The sequence below is a fragment of the Ammospiza caudacuta genome, chromosome 1, assembly GCF_027887145.1.
Source record: "Ammospiza caudacuta isolate bAmmCau1 chromosome 1, bAmmCau1.pri, whole genome shotgun sequence".
In the NCBI taxonomy this organism is placed as follows: domain Eukaryota; kingdom Metazoa; phylum Chordata; class Aves; order Passeriformes; family Passerellidae; genus Ammospiza; species Ammospiza caudacuta.
In genome coordinates this window covers 52,111,774-52,134,565 of record NC_080593.1, presented here as the reverse complement: position 1 = coordinate 52,134,565, position 22,792 = coordinate 52,111,774, and the positions used below count along the sequence as shown (strand labels likewise).

Below are 22,792 nucleotides of genomic sequence, written 5' to 3'. Positions count from 1 at the left end.
ATGGACAACTCCATATGGCTTCTTTTAAGTTTAGTGCACTGGTTGCTCTGCAAAGTCTGCCTTTGATTCCAAGGGAACATTTTGCAGAAGGAGGTATTGCTTACCATTTGCAATGTTGGTAGGACAAGATTGCCCCTCTCCATTTCACCTTTGAAAGGTGAGAGAAAGGGGAATGAACATGAACATCAAGGCTTAGTGTGCCAAGACTTGAAAATATATTTACATGCCAAAGTGGAACTCTTGCTTTGAACACCAGCCACAACAGCCTTCTGCACTTTGGGTAGTTCATTAACAGAAATCAATACAAGCTGCCTTTTAAGAAAGCTAACACTTGTTCATCGACACACTTTGTAATTCCTTTTAGCAGAAGCATCAATGCTTACAAATGTGCAGTAAATTATGGCAAAACTGCAGAATGTCAAGGCTACGGAAAATTGTTTCATTTCAGTGCAAACTTAAAAGATTAACCTAAATACAATGAGAAAAACAGTAATTACTAAGAAACACAGGAAAAAAAGTGTTCTCTTTACCTGGAGGCCCTTCTTCTCTATCTTTTTCTGGAGTATTTGAAGGCACTTGGTGAAATCTGTGAGGTCCTGATCCATGGTCTCAATAAACTCACATCCCTAGTGAAGAAGCAACAAAACAGAGAGGGAGAGAGACAAAAAAAATCAGTAATTTTTCAAGTTTAAGAACTAATGACATCTTTGGTGAAATTAACTGCAGACAACCACTCAGAGGCTCTGCATGGAGATTCAGGACTAAGCAAAAGACCCTTACAGAGCCCAATAACTGTAGGTGTCAGTTGAACAATTACCATGAACCAGCAGTTTCATAGGTTCAGGAGTATATACTCAAAGCCATTTGAGTAGATCTGTGAGTTTGGATAAGCATGTTTTACAGTGGTCTGCTGGATGGGCAAATTCTGGTGTAATGAGCCCTGGGGGAATGGTAATTTTCAGGAAAATGACTGTCCTCTCTGGTGCTGCATCTGTTGTGTCTCTGCTACATACATTCAAACCTGTATAAATGTGAGCACACAAAAGTGTTCAGGCACCCCAGAAACAGTGCAGTTGTACTGCAGTCAATTTGCAGTGGTTCAACATCAATTTCCTTGCACTGGGGTATTATGGCTGAGAACATGTTAGAGAAGAGCAGGAGTTCAGATTTCTTAACTGAAAGCTAAGGCAATTTCTAAGCCTCTGATAAAAAGCTGAGTCAGGAAAAGTGAAGTGTATCTACCTCATAAAGTCACTATTCAAAGAGGTTTAAAGAATAAAAAATATCTAATACAGCACAGTGAATTAAAATTAGAATCATACACATTGGATTTAGAAGTTCCCTCTCCTGCTACTTCAAGGTTCCCTTAAAAGCCTCCTAGCTTTGTCTTACTTGACAGATTTTATGTTTCTGCTATACACAATAACAACTGATAAGAGAAAAGCATTCAGAATAGAGAATCTTTGCGTGTGTGCCTTTGTGTATAAAGTACATTACTCTGTTACATCAGAAAAAACCTCAAACAACAAAGCCAACATAAAAATGTTCAAGTTGCCTTTACCTTGGTGATAAAAATAAAGGTACAGGAGAAAAAATTTCCAAGATTAGTGAAGGCACCGAATTTAGTGAATTGCATGCAACAAAGTAACAAGCCTCCAATAGGAAGACACACACTACCACTGAAATGCTTTCCCACACAGCCAGAATGCATATAAAACCAAATAAAGTCATCAGGCAGTAGGGAAATTGGATATAGTAGAAGAGAAAAGTGAGAAGATAATAACAGGTTTTCTATTACACTTCTCAAAAACTTCTGAAAGAAAATTGGTCAAAAGTAGCAGCCTTTCTGAGACCTGATATTGCTGTAAATATTTTTTCAAGTAGTAATAATAGGCTTGCCAAGATGAAGCATCATGTAGCTCCAATAGCACATGTAATCAGAGACCTCCATTGCAGAAGTGATGCTGCTTCCCCTGCAAAGTGGTGAGGGAAAAGGTATGTGGATTCTGCACTCAATGCTAAGCACAAAACTATTTGAAGAGCTGCCATATCTCCACTTTTCTCTAGAAAAGACCAAAAATGTAACATTGGCAGGTGGAGATGTGACACAGGCCATCTGGAGCCTGTAATGAACAGGTGAGTTTGGCAACACCAGCCAGAGACACCCATGGAGCCCAGGAAAGGTAGAGGGTTGTAGGGTTGTTCAGTCCCACTCAGGAAAGCTCAGTCAGATCTGAAAACCACTGAAGGGAACTTGTTTATCAAAGCCCCTCTAAATGAAAAGGTGTACCATTCACCAAGAACGGGGTGCTCTCAGACAGTCTTGTTATCAGCTCTGATAGTGGGAAGAGAGACCAAGCTGTGAGAAACCATGAACAGACAGAACCTCAGTATTTCTCAGACAGCCTCTGAGCTGCTTGAGAACATGACAGATGAAGACTAAATCAGTGGCAGGGACAGCTACTGCTGAGTATGAGAGAAGACACAACCTCAGCTGCCAGCTCTTAAATTAGCAGTGGAGAAGTCAAGCCTTTTATCTTTTGCCAGGGCCATTCCTTGGCTTCACAGCATTGGCAGAAGTAAGTGGTTTACAGATACCAATTTATGAATGAAAAATTTAATCCCCACTCTCCCTCAGCAAAATACTCCTTCCTGCAGTCATTAACAAATTAACAAGTCTGATCTTGAAGGGGCAGGTTTGTCAGCAGAAGGTAGGCTGCAATTCTACATTCCACATAGGGAATATCAAGGTGTCTGAGGTTTTTTTTTTGTTTGCTTGTTTGTTTTTTTGGTGTTTTATTTTTGTGTTTTTTTTTTTTTTTTTTAATGATGGCCTGCAACACCTTAAATGATGATTTATTATTTTATGTTACTACTAGAAGCATTTCTCTTAAGTTTAATTCTTGCCTAGCATCTCAGGATGTTCTTTCACAAAAAATTATTCCAGAGGAACTGCAAGGTACTACCAAGGCAAGATAACATCAGCATGGTGATTGGAGGGCACTGAAGGTCATTCTGCTCTGGGAGAAAACTGTGTTGCATATGCACAGACAATGTATGTTCAGCCCTGCTACTGTCTTCTGTGCAAATTCACAATAAAAGGCCTCAAACAAGCACTGGAATGCAGTGTAAATATGTGAGTGGGATGTCAGATGCACTATTCATTAAAGACAGTACCTGTGAGTACAGTAAGAGCTGGTGCTTGGAAGTGCCTGGAGCTCTTTACTCACTGCCCATACCTTTAATGCTTTACGCAAGTACTGCTGTAGATCATCATATCAAATAATGTTGATAGAGTGCTACCATTAAAGCCACCACTTTCTTCAAATTAAACTGGGATTTCTCATTCTCTTTCCACATCAAACAGATAGCCAGCTGTAGAATTGGCAGAGATTTTAGTACTGCTCCTTTTGCCACAATGTCAAAGAGACTGGCATGGTCAGATTGAACAGGGGGAGGGGACAAGCAGCAGAACTGGATCCTCCATCCTCTTTACAGTCTTGCTGAAATTAATGTCTGTGCAGTTCATGTTCGCTGATGGTATAAGAGCCTCAGATAAATCTGCTGCTCCTGACATATCAAGTCCAATATTTTATGCTACAGAATTGGATGACAATTGTAATGCAGTTCCTTTCAACCTTCACCGCATTATTCTGGAATGACAAAAATCTTCAAGACAGAGCTATGCAATGCAGTCAGAGTTTAATGAAAGGACAGTATAGTAGTGCAAGATACACAACAGCATATGTAGTTTTATAGATACCCGCTCAACTTAATGACATTAACCTTTGGTAAGAAAGTTTAAAAGCCAAACAAATTTAACATTAGGAAAGGTTAGAAAAATCAATAGCACACAGCAGGAAAGAAAACAATAGATTTCATCTGATGATGATACAGCTTTGGTGAATGATAGGATGAGACAGTATGAGGCTTTCACTGTTCTGTCTTAGTATATCAGCTATGGGAGGCACTTTGCTAAAGAAGGAGGAGTGTGTCACAGACACTTAATAGGATTGTTGAACCTTATATTTCAGAAAGACACTGAATTCAGAGAGGCACTGAAATGTCAATCTGAACATCTCAACATTTCTCCATTTTCAGAAATGTTACACATCACAGGACATTGTGTGTTTGTAGAAAGCAGTGTGTAGTTGCCCATTCTCCCATGTTCTACTTAATCTTTTAAGAGAATGTAATGTTTTTTCTCTTTCTGTAACCTTTCTGAGTATGGGAACATAATTAGAACAGAATACATAAAATATCCTAATGCGTACTCTATCTCCCAGGTCTTCCTATGCAAACCATTTAACACTATCTTTTGAAGCCTGTATCTGGCCGTGGTCAGTGGGTGCACCAGTGACATTCAGTTCAGTCTTTTAACAATACTTGAGCACAGAGGCTCAACTTTGAGCTATCAAACTCAAACAGATGTGCTTATGTATAGTGCTAATGCCACATATCCTCAAGCAAAACAAGGAGAAACGAGACAGGTTGTAGATTCTCTCAAAACCACAGCACTGACAAATAAATTTTAAGAAACCTATATAAATTGTTATCTCCAAACATTCTCTTTCCCCTAAACTTCACCAACACAAACAGTAATGTACCCACTTTATCCTAATATTTCACTGACCAACTGGGTAAGGATATAGATTCTCAGAACTACTTCATTTGGAAGGGACTTTTCAAAGTCACCTGGTCTGATCTCCTGCTAAGAGTACCTTATATTTGCTCAGGTTTGTCACGGTCCTTTCCAGTCCAGGTTTAGCTGGAAATGGAGATGCCACTTCCCTGGGCTACCTCTTCCCATACTTGACAACTCTTGTGTAATTTTATTTCCCAGTGGCACACAGAGATCTATTGTATTGCAAATTGTGGTTGTTGCTTCTTCTCCTACCTCAACTTAAGGAAGAATATTCTTCTGTTTTCTTTCTGCCCTTTCATTATGATGTTTACAACAGCGATATGATCTGCTGCTCACCTTTTCTTCTGGAGGTTTGAATAAGACAGTTCACATCTGCTTTTTCTCACATCATATGTTCTAGACTTCCCTAAAATTTGTTTCCCTCGCTTGTACTGTATTGGCATGAAGTATTCCCACCTTGGGGAGCCTGAAGAGGTCATTTAAAAGCAAGGAGGCAGAGGGTTCCCAGATATCTCTTCCTTTTAAGGTAAACTTCTGGTTACAGGGAATTTAATTTTGCCCCTCTGCTATCCTCTTCCTCTTTATCCCACACAGAGAATAACTCCAACCTTCACATTCCTCATACACTAGCTGCAGCCACCTGAAAGTTTTGGCCTCTCCAACATTTTCATACACAAATGTGCAGCAGACAAGCATTTACATCCTGTATTGGACTCAATGCAATTGATACTGAAAAACAACTCTGTGGCATTCACATTTTCTGGAAAAATCCCTTCGCCCAGGATTTTTCTCCTGGCAAGATGAGACGCCTCAGAGAAAAAGGAAAACAATTATTATCTGATTTGCTTCTCCTGTGTTTTGCTCATTTGGAATGGGTTTGGAGATTATTTATGAACAGGTGGTTGTTTTATTGGTTTCTGCTGTGAATTGTTTTCACTCTTTGGCGAATCAGGGTCAAGCTGTGTCAGAGCTCTGGAGAGAGTCACGACTTTTTATTATTATCTTTTAGCCTTCTGTAAGTATCCTTTCTGTATTCTTTAGTATAGTTGAGTTTAGTATTCTTTAATATAATATAGTATCATAAAATAATAAATTAGCCTTCTGAGAACATGGAGTCAGATTCATCATTCCTTCCTCCATCTGGGGACCCCACAAATACAATACAACCCTAGGAAAAAGCATACATGGATTGAAGCAAAGTACTGCTCTATGTACAGAAAGAGGAACAGAAATGGACTGCAGGATCTGACTGAAGGTCTTGGACCAGGCCTAGCAAACGAGATAAAACATGTGGATGCGTCACCCTACAAGTTCAACAGGTGACAGACACTATGTTCTACCACCTCATCTGTAATAGGAGGGTGGATTTTGAGGCTACAGCATTCAGTCAGTATCAAAAAGAAAAAACAAACAAACAAACAAAAACAAACAAAAAACCCCCAAACAAACCAAAACCATAGCTGGGGAAAATCTGTTTGCAGAGATGGCAGAAACCCATCAACCAGACAGTGGTTGATGGCCCAGTATTCCACAGCTGATCCAAAACACCTCTACCAGAATTGAAACCAAGTCTAGCATAGGGGCTAGAATGTCACTTCAAACATTTTGAAAATGTTTAATGATACAGGATTGTAGAGAGATAGGCAGAACAAAACCTCTAATTTGAGCTACTTCTAGCCATAAAAGTTGCATAGATTTCCTATAGGTGGTAACATTGAGTTAGCATGATGACCAAACTAACATGGCTGGTTTATCTCTATGAATTACAACCAGCAGAAAATTAGGGAACTGAAGCCTTTTGCATTTGGGGAGTAGGATGCAAGTAAGAAAGGCAAAGCAGTTAAGTTCACTAGCTTCTTTTGGGAATTTCAAATACTGCTGAACAGAAGTGTTGAAAAGCTTCTCTTTAACTCAGTTTAATTATGTGAATTGTCTTTTAATTTTTGAAATGGAGAACAAACCAAGTATGTGCAATTGTTGAAAATAATTTTTGATATTTAAATAGCCAAAATACTTAATTAAGTGAAATTAGTTTTCTTCTAGTTTTTGGACTCAAATTTGGCTGACTTCCTGGCATCAGTACAAACCTAATACTGTATGATTGCTTCACCTCCAGTCCTAGGGTTCATGGTGTTTTCACTCATCCAATTGCACATTAAGGATCACTGCCATTCAGATTGACTAAAATGATTCATTAATCATGTTGAAACCTATGCTCTGAAAGCCAAATAACTGAAATTTACATTCAAGTGAAAGCCCTATTACTGAAAAGCAAACCAAGAATGTCCACGTTTGACTATCACTTATAACCTTATATAACATCACTTTATTTATTAAACAAGTGCTATCTGGTGGCAGAAACAAAATCAGTAAATATATGTAAACATATGCACAGCTCCACAACCCAGAAGCTACATGAACTTGTCAAATTTGACAAGCATTTAAAACAACAATATCAGCAACAAAAAAAGTGCTCTGTATTTGAAACTGACTGCAACAGCTGCAACCTCTCCTCCCTTTCCCTATTGCTATTTTGATGTGATCTTTTCCACAGTAAATAAAATGTTTCCTGTTTTTGGTTATAACGAGGCAGCATGTGGCTTCTGGTGGAGGATTTTTTTGTGACATAATGCGTTTTATGTTGAGATAATAGGAATGAAACAGTTCATCTGCATTAATAGAGTTCATCTGCCCCCTTTTAAAAAAAAGTCTATTCATGAAATAGCAATTATTTAAAATGAACAAAATATGAGTCTGTTTAGTTGGTATCTGACTGATACCAAAGAAAGCCACTGCAACTTCTTTGCCACCTATTAGATACCAAAAACGAGAAACCCAAATGTTTCTAAATCTCTAAATATAAAAAAAAACAAATAGAAGCAATCTGCCCCCCTGCTCCCCAAATTAAAAAAAAAAAAAAAAAATTAACCAACAAACTCCACAAGCAGACAAAAAAAAAAAAAAAAAAAAAAAAAAAACAACAACAACAACAAAGAAAAAAAAAAAAAACAAAAAAAAAAAACAAAAAAAAAAAAAAAAACAAAAAAAAAAACCAAAAAACCCACAAACAACCCAGCACAGTTAATGTTCCATTTGCTGGAAAAATTCCCAGTATTTATCCATAGTGGAGCAAATTCTTATGATGTATTAAGTTTGGTGAATGAAAGCAAACAAATGCTCACAGGTCAGAAAGTGCAGTGATATACACATCACTGCAACACCTTTATCAGAACTAACACCATTTAAAACTTTTAAATAACCAAGCAGAGAAGTAAGAGTGTTGTGTGAGAAAGGTCTGTCAGGAGTTGCATTCTCCTATTAAACCCATATCTCTCCATGCCCATTTCTTGCATTTAAACAGTAGACCTACTTTTGTACATCCCTGTGCAACCCAAACGTTATTTTTTCAATCTGATGATTAAAACTGAGCACAGCACAACAGTGACAGTCACCTGCTATTTTTGGATCTTCTCTGAAATTTCCCTTATGTGCCCTTTTCTGAAAAACAAAGGTTCAGAAAGGAGAGTTTTAATTGATGGTCAGTCTCTCTCTGTAATCAGCACTGTGAAAAGCTTTTGTCTACCAAGATGGTTATGCCCTTTGGATCCTAACCTCGTGATGGGTCTGATTACAGTACCTTGCTTTTCTTGGAAAATACCTTGAAAACAGTAATTGCCCCTCTGTGTGCATTTATGTACTAAGATATGAGGTAGCTCTTGGAAGGGAAATCAGAGTGCTGGAATTGCACCAGTGTCTGACAAAGGGGAAGCATGTGCCACTGATTGTAGATAGCAAGAGCCACTACCCAGTTGTGCTGATGACAGTCTTTTTTGTTGACTTGTATGCACTTTGAACCAAGACAAAGAACTGTATCATTTTCAAAAATAAGGCAAATACACTTAAACACATGCTAAAACTGTCTTTGGCAATTGCACCAATGCAAATAAGAGTCAAGATCTCTTCTGAAATAAAGCAAGAAAGAGAAAAGCTGCCTTAGCCACAAATCATATTTGTGTCCCACAAAGCTGAAGAAATAGAGCATGCAGTACTCCTTGCAATTCAACCATTTGAGCTGGGAGGGAGCGAGAGAGGCCATCTACATTTCAAATATCCCATACGAATTTAATTGCAGTAATCAAACAGGTTTGTGTTTTGGCTTTTGTGATTCTGTTGTTGTTGTGGTGGTGTGGTTTTTTTTTTTGTTGGTTTTTTTTTTTTTTTTTTTTTTTAATTATAAGGGCTTCAGGTTAACAACTCTTGCTTTTTACCACACAGGATGACAGACACTCTACGGAAATAAAGTTAATAAGCAGACACTGTATTTGAATCGACTTCAGTTTCCAGACTAATTTCCAATTCTCAAGAACATCTCAAGGTAAGAAAAACAAGGAGAAAACAGCATGGCTTGTACTGAGGTGTTTTCAAAGATCTGGGCTGACAAATTTTATATATCCTAAACACTATCTTAACATGTTCCTTTGCCAGCAGCCAAGAAACCCAAGAGCACTGTGACTGTGAAAAATGCATAGAAAATAGCCAAAGAGATGTTAACTTGGATGGCATAAAATTCCCTGGAAGGCATTTCTAATCATTAATATTATTTAAATATATATGACTAGTGCACCTAGTTCTTCTCTCTTTCATTTGGACAGACTTTATGCAACAGAATTTTTGTTCCTTAGCTAGTATTTCCCAGTATGTCCTTACTTTCAAAGGTATGTAATTGCCAAAAAAAAGAATTTGGATTGTGAGAGTAGAGGTGCATTTTAAATATTGATTACTGGACAGATTTTATTGAGACCAGGCTCCAAATGTGTGCTAAGGGCAAAAAAACCCATAAGGGTATTCTTACACAAATCTGTCTATGAGTACTAGATGAGTACAAAGGGATTTGAAGATTTTGATTACCTGAAGACAGCAAATTGAAAAGACCAATATCCTCCTATCATGGATAAAAGTGCAAAAATTGTGTTATCAACACAATTCAGTAGCTCCTCTTTTCTTTTTGGTATTGGGATATTAATAAAAACAGCAAAATTAGTCTCAAGACTGATCCATCAGGAAAGATACTAATTACTTCCCACTGCTTGTTAGTTTTCTTATGAATCGCTGCCTGCCTCTAATTTGTGTCTTAAGCTCTAACTTGGCTAGATATGTGACTAGATAATACTCTTTTCTTTCCCTCTTATTGTTCTGTGTGACAATTTCTAAAACATCTCAGCCTCTGTGTAAGAGCTGTATATCACAAGGAATAGAAGAAACTTTCTGTGAGGAGAGTTTATTCATTGTCTGTAATACCCCCTCGTTTCAGGATCATTTAATACAGATCAAAAGGAGAATGCCAAACTATACAAATCCTCAGCATAATGCAGGTCAGCTTCTGTGTTCCAAATTTTAAATTATATTCCTGTCCTCTCTTCCTCCAGTTTTTCTTTCCAGTCTTATCAATGAAGGGAATGGCCAATTTAAACATATGGAAATCTCTCTTGCTTTCTCTGGGCAGATTGTCTATGACAGGCAGATTATATAACATTTCCAATGTCTGCTGGTGCCTGAGAGAGGCAGGAGCTTTACACTGCTGAAAACTGGGTATCTCCCCACACTGCCACACCAGGTCTGCATCCTGCTTGCATATTGATAGGATACCAGAAAAAGTAGGGCAGAATGAAGGAAATATTTGTTGTTATCCATACATACGCCATGTCAACTGCAGGTAGAAAATTAACACACAAACAGGATGTTGCTTTTGGGAACTTATTGGAGGAAAGTTCCTGGCCATACCTCAACAGCTTCATGTCAGAAGTAGCAATGTTGTAAAAAATGCCATACTCAAGGCACACTGCTACTAATTTAGTTACATATTCTGTATTGAAAAGAATTTTGTAACTCCAAGAATGAGAAAGACTGCATAGGTTTGGCAAATGCCCAATCTTAATGTAGACCAGTGAAAACAGGTTTCACAAACTCTAAATAAAATTAAATTGTTCAGTATTTTAACAACCATAAATATCGCAAAGCTAACAGCAATGAAAATACATAACAATAATAATTATAATAACAGCAGCAACAGCAACAACCACCACTCGGCTTTACAATCCTTTTCAAAGATCATCAAATTATCTAGGAGCAATGAAGAGAAATAATTGACATGCTGACATTTTGACAGACATAAGGGAAAGCTTGGGAAATTAAAGCACTGCCCAGCAGAGCAGTTCTGACTTCATCACTATCAAGTGTTCCACTGAATATGAACACATTTCCAAGTGAAATGCAGGCTATTTGCTGCATTTCCACAGAACTGAGGTCGATTCTTGAATAATAACAGGTCACACATCATATTCACACAGTAGGTGTATTTTCTATTTGTGGAGGATTTCAAATCTCAAGTGAAATTGCTGAACAAACGTTCAATACTTAGATCTGGGAGCACTTGATTACTTGCTATGTTGGACACCAGTTTTATCTTCAAGGCCTGCTTTTTGATAAGCAAAGGTTGTGGGTTTAAAGACAGAGAACACCTAGAAACTGGACTGTATATCCTTCTCCTTGTCTCTCTTTTCCAGATGAAATATAAATGAGTACTCAGGGGAGTGTTCAATTAGAAATCAGAAAGTACAAGCTTACTGTACAGAAAATACTTCCATTACACGTGGCATGCTTCAAGCTTTGAACAGGTGACAAATATGACACCTAATAAAATAAATAACATATATCCAACTAATTGCAATTACTCTGCAAGTAATACAGAGCTTTGCAACACAAAATTTTGCATTGGTGCACCCTAGATCTCTCCTAGTGGGATATTCCTTTGCTCTATGTAGCAACAGTGATTCCTGAAGTGTCACTTCTAGCTCTTCTTACAGATAGCTGTGATCTCTGGAAAAAGCAAGCTAGCACAAAATAAAGGGTACAAGCATTACAAAGGCACTATATAGTCAACCTCTTGTTCTAACAGGTTCTGTTCAGAACCCACTCCAGTAACTATTCTGGGAGCACTGATCACAATCCCCTGGATAGCCTACATATTAAAGGGATAAATCACAGAACAACAGAATTTTCATCTCCAGAAAGCAGGGGTCCCACTCTCATGTTTATTAATGCTGTAGGGTATGCCTAAAGCAAATTACACTGAACTGAAATCTATATGAAAAATCAGATCCCATGATCTTCCCCTACATGACTGAGAACAGAATTTGGCCTCCTGAATCTTCTGTTGACAAAGGGCAATGGAACTGTCAGGCACATTCATAACAAAAAATGCAAGCCACTGCTGCTTGTGCAAAGAGCTGGAATGGGTTTGCAGGAACTGAATGCAGCAAAAAAGCTGAGTGTCACATTGTGCTAAAACAGAAATGCAAGTGAGAAAACAAGCTGGGTGCACACACAGGGGCAGACTGGTCTAACAGACGACCTGGAAGATGCAAGGATGCAGGACATTTCCCTGCCTACTACCCAGACAAAGCATAAGGCTCCAGAGCATCCAGCTGTGCTCTGACCTCCTCATCAGCTACCCAGGCTAACATGATTGCTGAGGGAACCTGACCTAGCACTCACTGATACCAGTACTCAAGACTGTAACTCTTTTTTATTAAAAAATAAATATAAAATGTCCATAATGCGCTATTCTAACACATAATCAGATCTCTAGGGATCTGAGAGCTTCTCCTATTCTGCTTTCCTTCATTCTACCCATACTCTATTTTAAACTACTCTTGTTAGAAAGAAAAGGAAAAAATATCAAGACATGCTTGTGCATTTTGATCAGAGACCTAGAAAAACCTTACAGCTTCAAAAAGCTGTGAGAAGATGCATCAGAAGCTCAGCAAGGCCATATGTGAACATTTTACCATTTTTGTTTTATCTCAGTCAAGTCTTCCAAACATATTACTTTCACTAAATTTTGCCTGAGTGGTAAGTTGGAAGCAGATCCACATGGAGATAACAAGACATGAAGATACATGAAGTCCCCCAGATTCTGAAGCTTTCAGAGTATTTGGCTCTTTACTATACTGGGGTTTGTAGACAACGGTCATGTCTCTACCATAGCCAGTGCTGGGACTGGAAACTGTAGTGGACCTAAGCAAGCTTTAGTGCACAACCGAGCTCAGCCTAGGCTGTGCCTGAATGCATCTTGTCTTCCTGGTGGGTCTCACAATCTGAACAGTTCTAAATCCTGCCACTGCTCCAGGGAGGCCAGCTGGCTGATTCAGAGCTAGGAGGGTTGATCTAGTTCAGTAAAAGGCAGGTTATGTCTGCACTGAGCAGGCCCAGAACAGCCCTATGAGCCCCATTGCCACACCTTATTCTAGCACTCAAAAAGCTCTCCATGCACAGCAGTTTTAAACAAAGATGAACATTAGTGACTGCCCTTTAAAATATTCTGTTAAAGGTGTGTGAGACACTTGTGAAGGTATGAGGACAGTTGCAAGGAAAACTCTTCCTAACATTCTCCAGGTTTGGATTTCCTGTGAGAAGGCAATATATATACACTAATCAGATGATAAATTATGGAGATTAAACCAACCTTCAATTATCCTGTCCACACCTCTAAAGAGAAAGTTTTTCTCTGTTCTTCCTCAAGTGTTGTGTTCAGTTTAATTAAAAGATTTTTCAAAGCCTCAGAAGCTTTATATCTTTACAGAAAAAAACCCCAAACTACCACATCACAGCTGATCTCTCTAGGCATTTTTCCTGATATTTACTAAAAAGTCTTTTATTCAGCCATATCCCTCTTTGCACACAGGCATTACATAAGTATATCTCCTCAGTCCATGTGATGCCCAGTTACACTCTATCTCTTTCTTAATCTTCCTTCAAATCCATGTTTTAAAATCCCTAGCATCCCCACAAAATATAAAGGTAAAGCAAATACATAAGCAATACCTGCTATATAGAAAGCAGCCTTTCTCTACTGACAAAAAGCATTACAGCTGCTTTCCTTTTTGCAAGAACTCATTGTGCTTTTCCTTACTTACTGGAATGGCAATCCTGAGCCTGAATTGTACTACAAAAATTATTTTTAAGAGGCTTTGCTTTTCAAGCTGCAGATCATGTTCTAAAATGCCAACAGATTATAGCGCATTCAGAGACTTAATAGTTTTCCCCTATACATGCCAAAAGTCACCCAATACCTTTCATTCTATGTCTAATTTGTAGACATCCACACACGGCTTATGTAGACAATGCCCTGCTTTTACCACACATTGCAGTCTGCAGCTTTATAATCCACATCCAAAATGTTCTCCAGGAAACTGTTTCGAGATCAAGGCAAGAACAAAACATTCATCAAGTAAAGGATGAGCCACTTACACTGCCATGACAATCTGGTGTGACCCAGGCAAGCAGCCAGTGACATTTGGGCACTAAATGCTTCCTAGCTTCTGGGGGTCTAGGCTTGATTTTGGCCTCTCTTCACCTCAGTTCTGCAAGGTCTGGTCTCTCCATCTCAGTCTTGCATGTTTTGGTCTATCTCAGTCCTGCAAGTGTGCAATAAATTAATACTTTTGGCATGCACTGAGAAAATAAGTGAATAAGCACTCAAGAGGCAATCTACGGCACACACATGTAAAGCGGCCATTTCCTAACTGGGTAAACAACTACTTAAGGCAAACATCTACTTCTTCTCCACAATTTTTGAAGACATAGCTATGCAGATGCATCTGTGCTCTCTCTGTACTAAAATTCTTAAATATTTAGTTTCTTTACCTTGAATTTTACAAAAAGAAGTTAGGCTAAAAAGGTAGCAATCATCATCTGTTCTGCCTCCTTCTTTTAGCTACCATAGAAGCTTTTCCTTCCTTTGGAAATTCAGAAACTAAGCACTCTAGAATTACATGCTGCATCAAGTAAAAATAAAAATATCACAACAGAGGAAGTATGCAACACTTATTTCTTCATTTGAATGAATCACATTGGAGATACACAGTGGAAATTATTTTGCAGCAGATTTAAAGCAAAAGCTGAGTTTTATGATTAAAATCTATTATTACTAAGTAAAAGAAGACAGTCATTTAATACCTTCTTGATGTTAAATTCACAAACTACTGTTATATTTCCAGACATTGTATGTGGTCAGTATTTCTATTCCCTTTAACTCTTTTCAACTCTTGTCCATGTAATACAAATGAAATTCAAATTAGCAGCTATCAATCAGATTTTTTTGAATGTGGCAGTCTAACACTAAAATTGGTATCTGAATGCAGTCTAGTGGAACATAAAATACATTGTTTTTAATGGATTCATTGGAAAAAAACTAAAACCACTGTAATCACTTAATTCAAATTATGATTAAGCAAGTAAAGATTTGGCTAGATTGTTACAATGGAAGTAGAAGAGAACAATCACAGATTTAGGTAGGACCCTAGCATTAAGAAAAATCTTTCTGTTCAGTAATGTTGTGCAAAAGACCATAACACATCTCTTCTGACAGTAGAGCATTTTCCTCTACTCCCAGCAAGCTCAGCCAAAATTTAGCTAATATTAAACATCAGGCAGTGTTATAGTCCCAGACATTTTAATTAATGACTTACTTGTTCCTAATAATTTGTCTGAGAGTGAACAGAGCTCATTTTTAAAGGAGCCAAGATTATCATGTGTGAGGAGAAATAGAATTCCTCATTCAAGAAGAAATAGTAGGTCACCATAAATAATATGTGCACACTTACTGTAAATAATTTTGGTGACAGAAGGTACTGCCATGCAGTCTGATTAACATTACCAATGAAGCACAGCCAATTTTGATATGTTTGTATGACAGATTGCTGTTATTAGTCAACATTAGGATGTTTAATGTAGTTGCATAGGGCTCTCAGCTCCCAAAATTCCCGTTTTGTATTCTCAGAAAAGTATCTCTGTAAAAAAATTAAATTGACGTAAGAAACGGAGACGAGGATTTTATTCACTTGCATACTGCAAAGTTCAACTTCAAGCCACATCTTTTGTAACTCATCTTGAAAATCAAGTTCTTGTGCTGCCTGCCAGGGTCTACAATCAGAACTCAACCAACACCTATGCTCTGCATGATGCAACATTGAACTGAGCCCTTCTCCTGCTGAGCTGGAATGACTAAGAGCAAGATCTCCTTTTGCTTCAGGAATATATTCCATTTTCTCCAAGTTTCTTAGCTAACAAAGTAGAGTTTCTTTATGTACAGATCATTGCAAGAGGGCACAGTAATTCTGGTCCCATCCTGTTGCTGGTCTTACGCCAACACTGATGCAAGGAGCAGGTTCTAGTCTGAGAGACAAGAGGCATCCATGCTCTTTGAAAGACCTGCTTAGACTTGAGGGCCAAAGAGCTACATTTCAAGGAATTCAGCTGCTTCTTTCTGAAGACATGGAAGATTAGAAACAGTGCATATAAATAAACAATTCTGTAGTCAAAAAGCATACAATAGCTACATGCACAGGAAGGTATTGCTGTGCAGACTTTTCTAGGGCTGGCAAAGCAGGGGACATAACCAAGAAAGTCCAAAGGCAGTATGAGATCTGAACATTACAGCTGGATTTGCTACCAAGATTTGCATCATTCCACATTCATCTTTTACCTAATTTTTCATGTATCTTGCTTGCTTTGAATAAATAATGAATTATTGCCTCTGATAATTATTTTTACATATCACATTCCTCTCAATGAGAGCCCTGCAAGTGCTCCCAATCACTGTAGAGGCCATCTCTGAGAAGGCTGATATACTGTCTGCTTCTCTTATACAAATTCCTTTCCTTTCAAGGTCACAAACCTAGTAGCCATTTAATGCTGAACCCCTTATTGCCCGGGAAATCTCCAGTGACTAAGACAGAAATAAATGATCTGAGTGGATATTCCTGCCACAACACCCAGCTCTTGCTTTTTCCTCTTCTGTTCCAAATATTCAGTAATTTGATTCGCCTCATTTTAACTCACTAACCACCTTCCCAGATTTCTAGCTCAGAAAAGGAAAAAAGACAGTATAAGCCACAAATTGTTAGGAAAGTAGCAATTTATGTAATTCTTCCCAATGAAGAATTACATAGGTTGCTAACTTCTTTCCCTATTCACTAGCAGCTAATTTCTGTTTCTCATAATTTAGTTTTGTTATAGATGGATAATGAGGTGATTGGCTCTCGCAATTTAGGGATGACTATTGTGTGAATATTAAGAAAATTTTTATTGATGTATAGTTATGTTATTGTAGTTCAGATGCCCTCTGTTCTCCCCATAGTTCCCTTTCCCCCCTGCATTGTTGCCATCAGACATCTGGGGTTGCCCAGGACAGGTAGAGAGAAGGCTGCACAGGTGTCCCTTGTGTCCCTTACCTGGGGCAGCTGGAATGGAAAAGCTTGGTGCTTACGGGGTGCAGCATGGCAACACCTGATCTCCAATCAAGTTACAAAAAAGCAATCTCCACTGATAAATGGCAAAGAAGAGCTGACTGACAGACTCTGGGAGGGGCCAGGGCTGGCTGATGCAACCCCAGGGGTATAAAAGTCTGAGCATCCATCTTGAAGATGAACCAGCCACGTGGTATCACACGGGCAGTTCCCAGCGCTGCAGCTTTTCCCTTATGTAGTCCTTTGCTGTATTTTTGTTAAGGCTTAATAAAACTCTAAATTTTCCAAGTGAGCAGTTGTTTCTCACAGTTTCTCTGCCTAAACCTTTTGGTCACAGGCTGCTGCAGACAGGATCCAATGGCAGTACCTCAGCGCCCCAGCCAGGCTGTGGAAAAGGCCTGCCCCTTTGTCAAAAACTGTACTCCAAAACATCCTTTCTTCCTACAATTTTTACACAAATATAACCTGAAAGTCAGAGTTGGCCTTACGCAAAGGGCAAAAGAGCAAAATTTGATTTTCATTCAAAACAAACCAGGAGAAAAGAGGAAAGAAACTTTGTTACTAAGTAACAATTCCTTCCCAGGGGGCCTCACAGAAAAATGCAAATGTCATCCTCCTTTAGATTTTCATGTCCCTGTACTGGAACAAAACACAAACTCAGCTAAAAGTTCCTCACAACTGTAGCTGTGCTTTCAGTTGCTGATGCTTTATGAGCTTTAAAAAGAATACAACCAAAGCTGTGGTTTTTGATGCAAAATGAAACCTGGAATCTAATTTAAGATATTGGCATGTAATTATAATTATAATTAAAACATCATTGCAATGACATCCATTCTCTGCCCTGGCTTCCAGCTGAAAGCTGTCCTTCCAGCCGCCTTTCTGAATTTCCCATGCTGGTGCCTCTTGGCCCAACAAGCAACTGGGATAACCTGGTTTCCCAGCTTGCTCTGTCCCTGACAGCAGGAGAGTCACCCATCCTCACAACAAGCTCTGAAACAATACCATGCTTTTTAACACTTTGCAGATGCCTTAAACCTCTGGCTTGGCTTAAGAAGAGACAGCTGGATGGAGCAGACTGAGCCAGATGCTGATTAGTCCAGGACTGAACCTGTACATGGCAGTGCAAGGCAGAGGGGAAGGGAAGAGCACATACAGACACTTACATTCCACATGAGCCCTTAGGATGTCCTTTACTCAGTTAGTCCTGTGACTCTGAAACAACATCAATGTGTGAATTGAATCTTAAGGAGCACTCAATGAGGCAAACAAATGGTAACAATACAGGGAAGGCAGAGTGCCTGACCAGTCCTTGTGAACCTCTTCACAAGCAGGCTTGTGCTCAAAGCCAGAGCCTTCACCTGTATGAGTGAGGAAGAGGGGAGAGGCAGGGAATAAAATCTAAACATACGGGGCTCACAGGTACTGTAAATGATTACACCACAAATGATTACAAAAACATCAAATATTTCACTCCTAAAGTGCAGGATGCAGAGTGAAATCAATAAAGCAGAAGGGATGAGGGAAACGAAGTATTCAGAAACACACGGACATGGATCAGTGAGTTAATAAATTGGTCTTGGAATGTTGGGCAAAGGTTTTTTGCAAGGCATCTCTGATAAACCAAAATGCTAGTGAGAATCTGCACTATGCCATTTCCATTAACTGTGCCTAATCCCTATACTAACACCATCCCTTCCTCTGTTACTGATTTTTCTTGGGCCATCCTTCTTCTGTACAGAGATGCAAAATAGCACTGAAAAGATTAAACCAAGCACCTGCTTTTAAGTAAGCTATTAGTAACACTCAAGGGAGGCAGGGGGCAGGGAGCATAAACATTGTCTGATTGTAGTACAACAGTAGTTTTCTTCTCAGTAGTTCACTTACAGAGATGGCTTTTCTAGATGAAAAATTAGACACAGCAGATTTTATTACTTTCCATAATACAGAGTGATAAAGATGACTATTGGGATAATTAAATTATGCTATAATTACATATAGTAACCAATTGTCAAGGGCATGGCAATGCTCTGGAAGTACTTTGAATTCTAAACACTCTGTGTATTTCTCAGGCAGCTGTTAAGGGTTTTTTCCTTTATTGATAATTCCAAGCCTACGAGTTATCAGCACATGACAAGTGAAACCCAAGCACACAAGCAGTGATCCCTCCATGACAGGATCTCAGTGGAGAATTGTTCCAGGGACCTTTGTGTCATTCTCAGGGTAGGAAGCACTCGGGTCATGCTGCAGAGGCATTCAGGTCAATCAGGATAAAGACATCCCAGGGGACACCTCATCAAGGTGGCCTCACAGCTGGAAAGGAAGCTTGTGCTGGAAGCAGAAGAGGAGTCAGGAGGAAAGACAAAACACTGTAGTGTCTTTGAGAGAATTTAGCCAGGAGCACTGCAACCTGCAATTCAGCCAGAAACCAGATACATCAGACTGACTTGGTTCTGGAACCAGTATGGCAAGGAAAGTTTATATTTTTATATTTATATTTCTACCAAGGGAAAAAAAAATCAATATTTCTGTCATTGTCTTTCTTATCCTCCTGACCACTCTTTAAGCAAGTCCGGCCTTAATTAAGGAAAACCAATTCCCTCTTTTTGCACTGTGTTTCTACAGTGAAGAAACGTTAACATAATTTATAAATAGCATTAAAATATCACTCACAACTACAGACTTGTAACCCACTTCATAACCACAGACTGGATGTTTGATACAGAAGGACACAAGAGAGCAGATAAAAATCTGCATCTGTTTACACCAAAGATGCATCTCCACTTAATTTTGAGTACAGTCTGCTCAGGATACTTATCTAGAATAATCAGATTAACGTATCTGTGGACTGTCCTGTATGATGGATTGTCTGAATTTCTTACCTAACATTTGCATGAAATGTAGTGCCTGGTTTGTCTGGAGGTCAAACAGGAGATTTGATCTGAAATTTTGTTTGTACTTTTTGTAGTTCAAAGGCCCAACTGTTAGAAGTTCCCCTGAAAAGAACACATTCACTGTAATAATTGCTCACTTGGATTGGTACATACAGCTAAGTGAAAAGCAAGCTTCAGCTCTGTAAGTATAAAGATTCTTATTTTCCTTGAAAAATATAATGTTTGGTCTTGCAGTGCACATATCAGCAGAAAGGAAAATGCAGGACAAATGATTAAAAAGAAAAAAAATAGTGTACAATTTAAAATTGTCAGTTTATTGAATATACAGAAAACCATGCCTAAGATCTCAATCTATGAATCAGATGCATGTTGATGCAAAAAAATTAGGACATACTGCTTTTTCCCTATTATTTTTCGCTTTTGCTGTATCTCTTAAAAATCACCAAGAGGATCATAATATGGTTTGGGGTGGAAAGGACCTTAGTGACCATCAAGTGCCAACCCCTCTGCCACAGGCAGGGACACCTTCCATTACAGCAGGTTGCTCAAACACTCCTCCAACCTGACTTCTAACACCTTCAGGGATGGGACATCCACAGCTTCTTTGGACAACCTATTCCAGTGCTTCACCACCTTCACAGAAAAGAATTTCTTCCCAATATCCAATCTAAACCTGCCCTCTTTAAAGCCATTTCTCTTGTCCTCTCTATGGATGCCCTTGTGAAACTCTTCCTCTGGAGAGGAACTTTTCTTTTGGAACTCTCAAGAGGCGTATCTGATTTGGGGGAAAAAAATCCTGGAACAGTATCAGTGGCAGCAATCAACTGAATATGCCAATACTGAAGAAGAAACATTGGTATCGAGATTTGATTTAGGCCCATTATTATACCATATTTTTAAACAAGATTTAGTCTATCAATTGTCAAATTTACCAATGAAGTCATTAATATGAAATACAAGCTCTTTCCACAACAGATGCAAATCACATCAGGTCGCATTAAACTGGCTATGAAAAACAATCATAACCCAATGATTGTAAAATCCAGTTTTGCTTCTAGACTATCTATTACTGCAGATTAAACAGGTTTAAAAAGGAAGCAAACAAAACAATCACCTGTGCTCTTTAAGTGTAATGATTAGAGTTACAACTTGAGAACCATATGCCTGGGTTCTTTGTTCAGAGTCAAGCTGGTTTTATCAAGTTTACAGAAGTATCTAAACTGATCATCCAAAAAGGAAAACACAAAAGTATCTTCTAAAAGAAAAGCTTTTTCTCAGTAGGTACTCAGCATGAACTCAACCCAAAAAACAATTTTGTTATTGTTCTTAAATGACATATTTACCTTCCCAGAAAACTCTGTCTAAATATGCTTCTAGTCAGTTTATTAATTTTATGCATATTTTTATTCTTTTAGAAAATGGTGAATAATGCTTCTCAGTTTTTGGAGTGGTTTTTTGTTGTAGTTTGGTTGGGGTTTTTTTGGTTTTTTGTTGGGTATTTTTGTTGTTTTTGTTTAAAATCAAGCTGCTTTCAGATGGAAATTAGAATCAAAATAAAATGCCACAATCACTATTTCCTATTTTTAAAAACAGTTAAAGATTTTAGTTAGTTATATTTTAGTTTTCCCTGACTTCCCCTCTTGCCCTCTTTCCCAAAGCTTTAGGCAGGTTCTGTTTGGCCATGGAGTTATCATCAATAACCATGCTGCCCTCGTGAGTCAGTTTGACTTCACCTTTCTGTATTTTCTAGGTAACTGAAGTACCCATTGCTCTGTGTGGAGCTGATATAAGAGAGCTCTAATTCACCTGTATTTTAGCTCATCATCCCTCCTCCTCTTCCATGCTTCACACTTCTTAGTTTCCTTTCAGAGTTCATATGGTTATATTGGAAGTCTTGTCTTTTACCTTTTCCTTACAAATCACTTCCAGGTAGAAGTTGTTAAGACAAATGGAATGAAAATTTGCCTTCTTTTTGTTAAGTGCTAAAGCTCCTCTACAGATGGCCTTCTGTTTTCAACTTCTCAAGGCATTTTCCTTTTGAAATGCAGTTATATAAGATTTATATATAAACCTCCAAAACTGAAGTACAGTACAGACCTCACATACTTACTGTTCATCTCCACTTTTTGCAAGCCAACTTCTTATCATTCTGTCCAGAAATTACTTTGGTCCCCAAATGTACCAGAAATGTTTTACTGTCTACCAGAACAATACTGCAAATACCACATAATCTCATTTCTTCAGAGACTGCATGCTGAAATATTATCTGCCATCCACCAATCAGGTATACCTGGGTTTTACCATTTAAATTGCATTTTTTCCCCTCATGCCCATAAACATGACTTCAAACCAGCTGACCTGATTTTTAGTCCATCATAAACCTGCAAAGTAATTTCACATTAACCTTCTTTTCTTTTTAATAACGTAATATCTCTATTTAATCCTTGCCTGCCACTTCACCGTATTTCCAGCAAAGATGTAAAAATCTATCTGCATAGCAATAATAATTGGCTTAGTACTGCTATTTTGCTGCCAAGTTTCTTGTACAATAGTCAACAAAGCATTGTAGTTAGTCCTTGCTGACTTCATCCAATTTTCTAGCTGGGTTACATATATTGACCAGCTACCACTCCAATCCACATATTATTGTACTTCCCTCTCTTCCATGCTCTGGCCCTCAGTTTGGGTGTTTACCCTTTACTAAATAAAGCAATTTTGTTCCCTACAGAGACATAAATATGCTTATCTAACCACATGTTGCATTTAAAAAATAACTGATTTACTGGTTGAACTCAGGAGCTAGAGATAATGTTGATCACTTCTCATCACCAAGTACTTTATCATCATCTCATAACTCATTTTTATTCATACACTGAAAGAGAAAATAAACCATTCTACTTTTTTTCAAAACTAAGCATGGAACTGAAGTTAAATGACTACAATAAAAT

At 38.3% G+C, this 22,792-nt stretch overlaps 1 protein-coding gene across 1 annotated transcript in view; it reads right to left on the bottom strand.

The window, feature by feature from the left end:
* TPK1 (thiamin pyrophosphokinase 1) overlaps positions 1 to 22,792 on the bottom strand; it is a 303,096-nt gene that overhangs the window by 122,450 nt on the left and 157,854 nt on the right. The window contains exon 5 of the mRNA XM_058814272.1: positions 531 to 626. Coding sequence (XP_058670255.1) covers positions 531 to 626 — 96 coding nt within the window. The remainder of the gene's footprint in view (positions 1 to 530; positions 627 to 22,792) is intronic.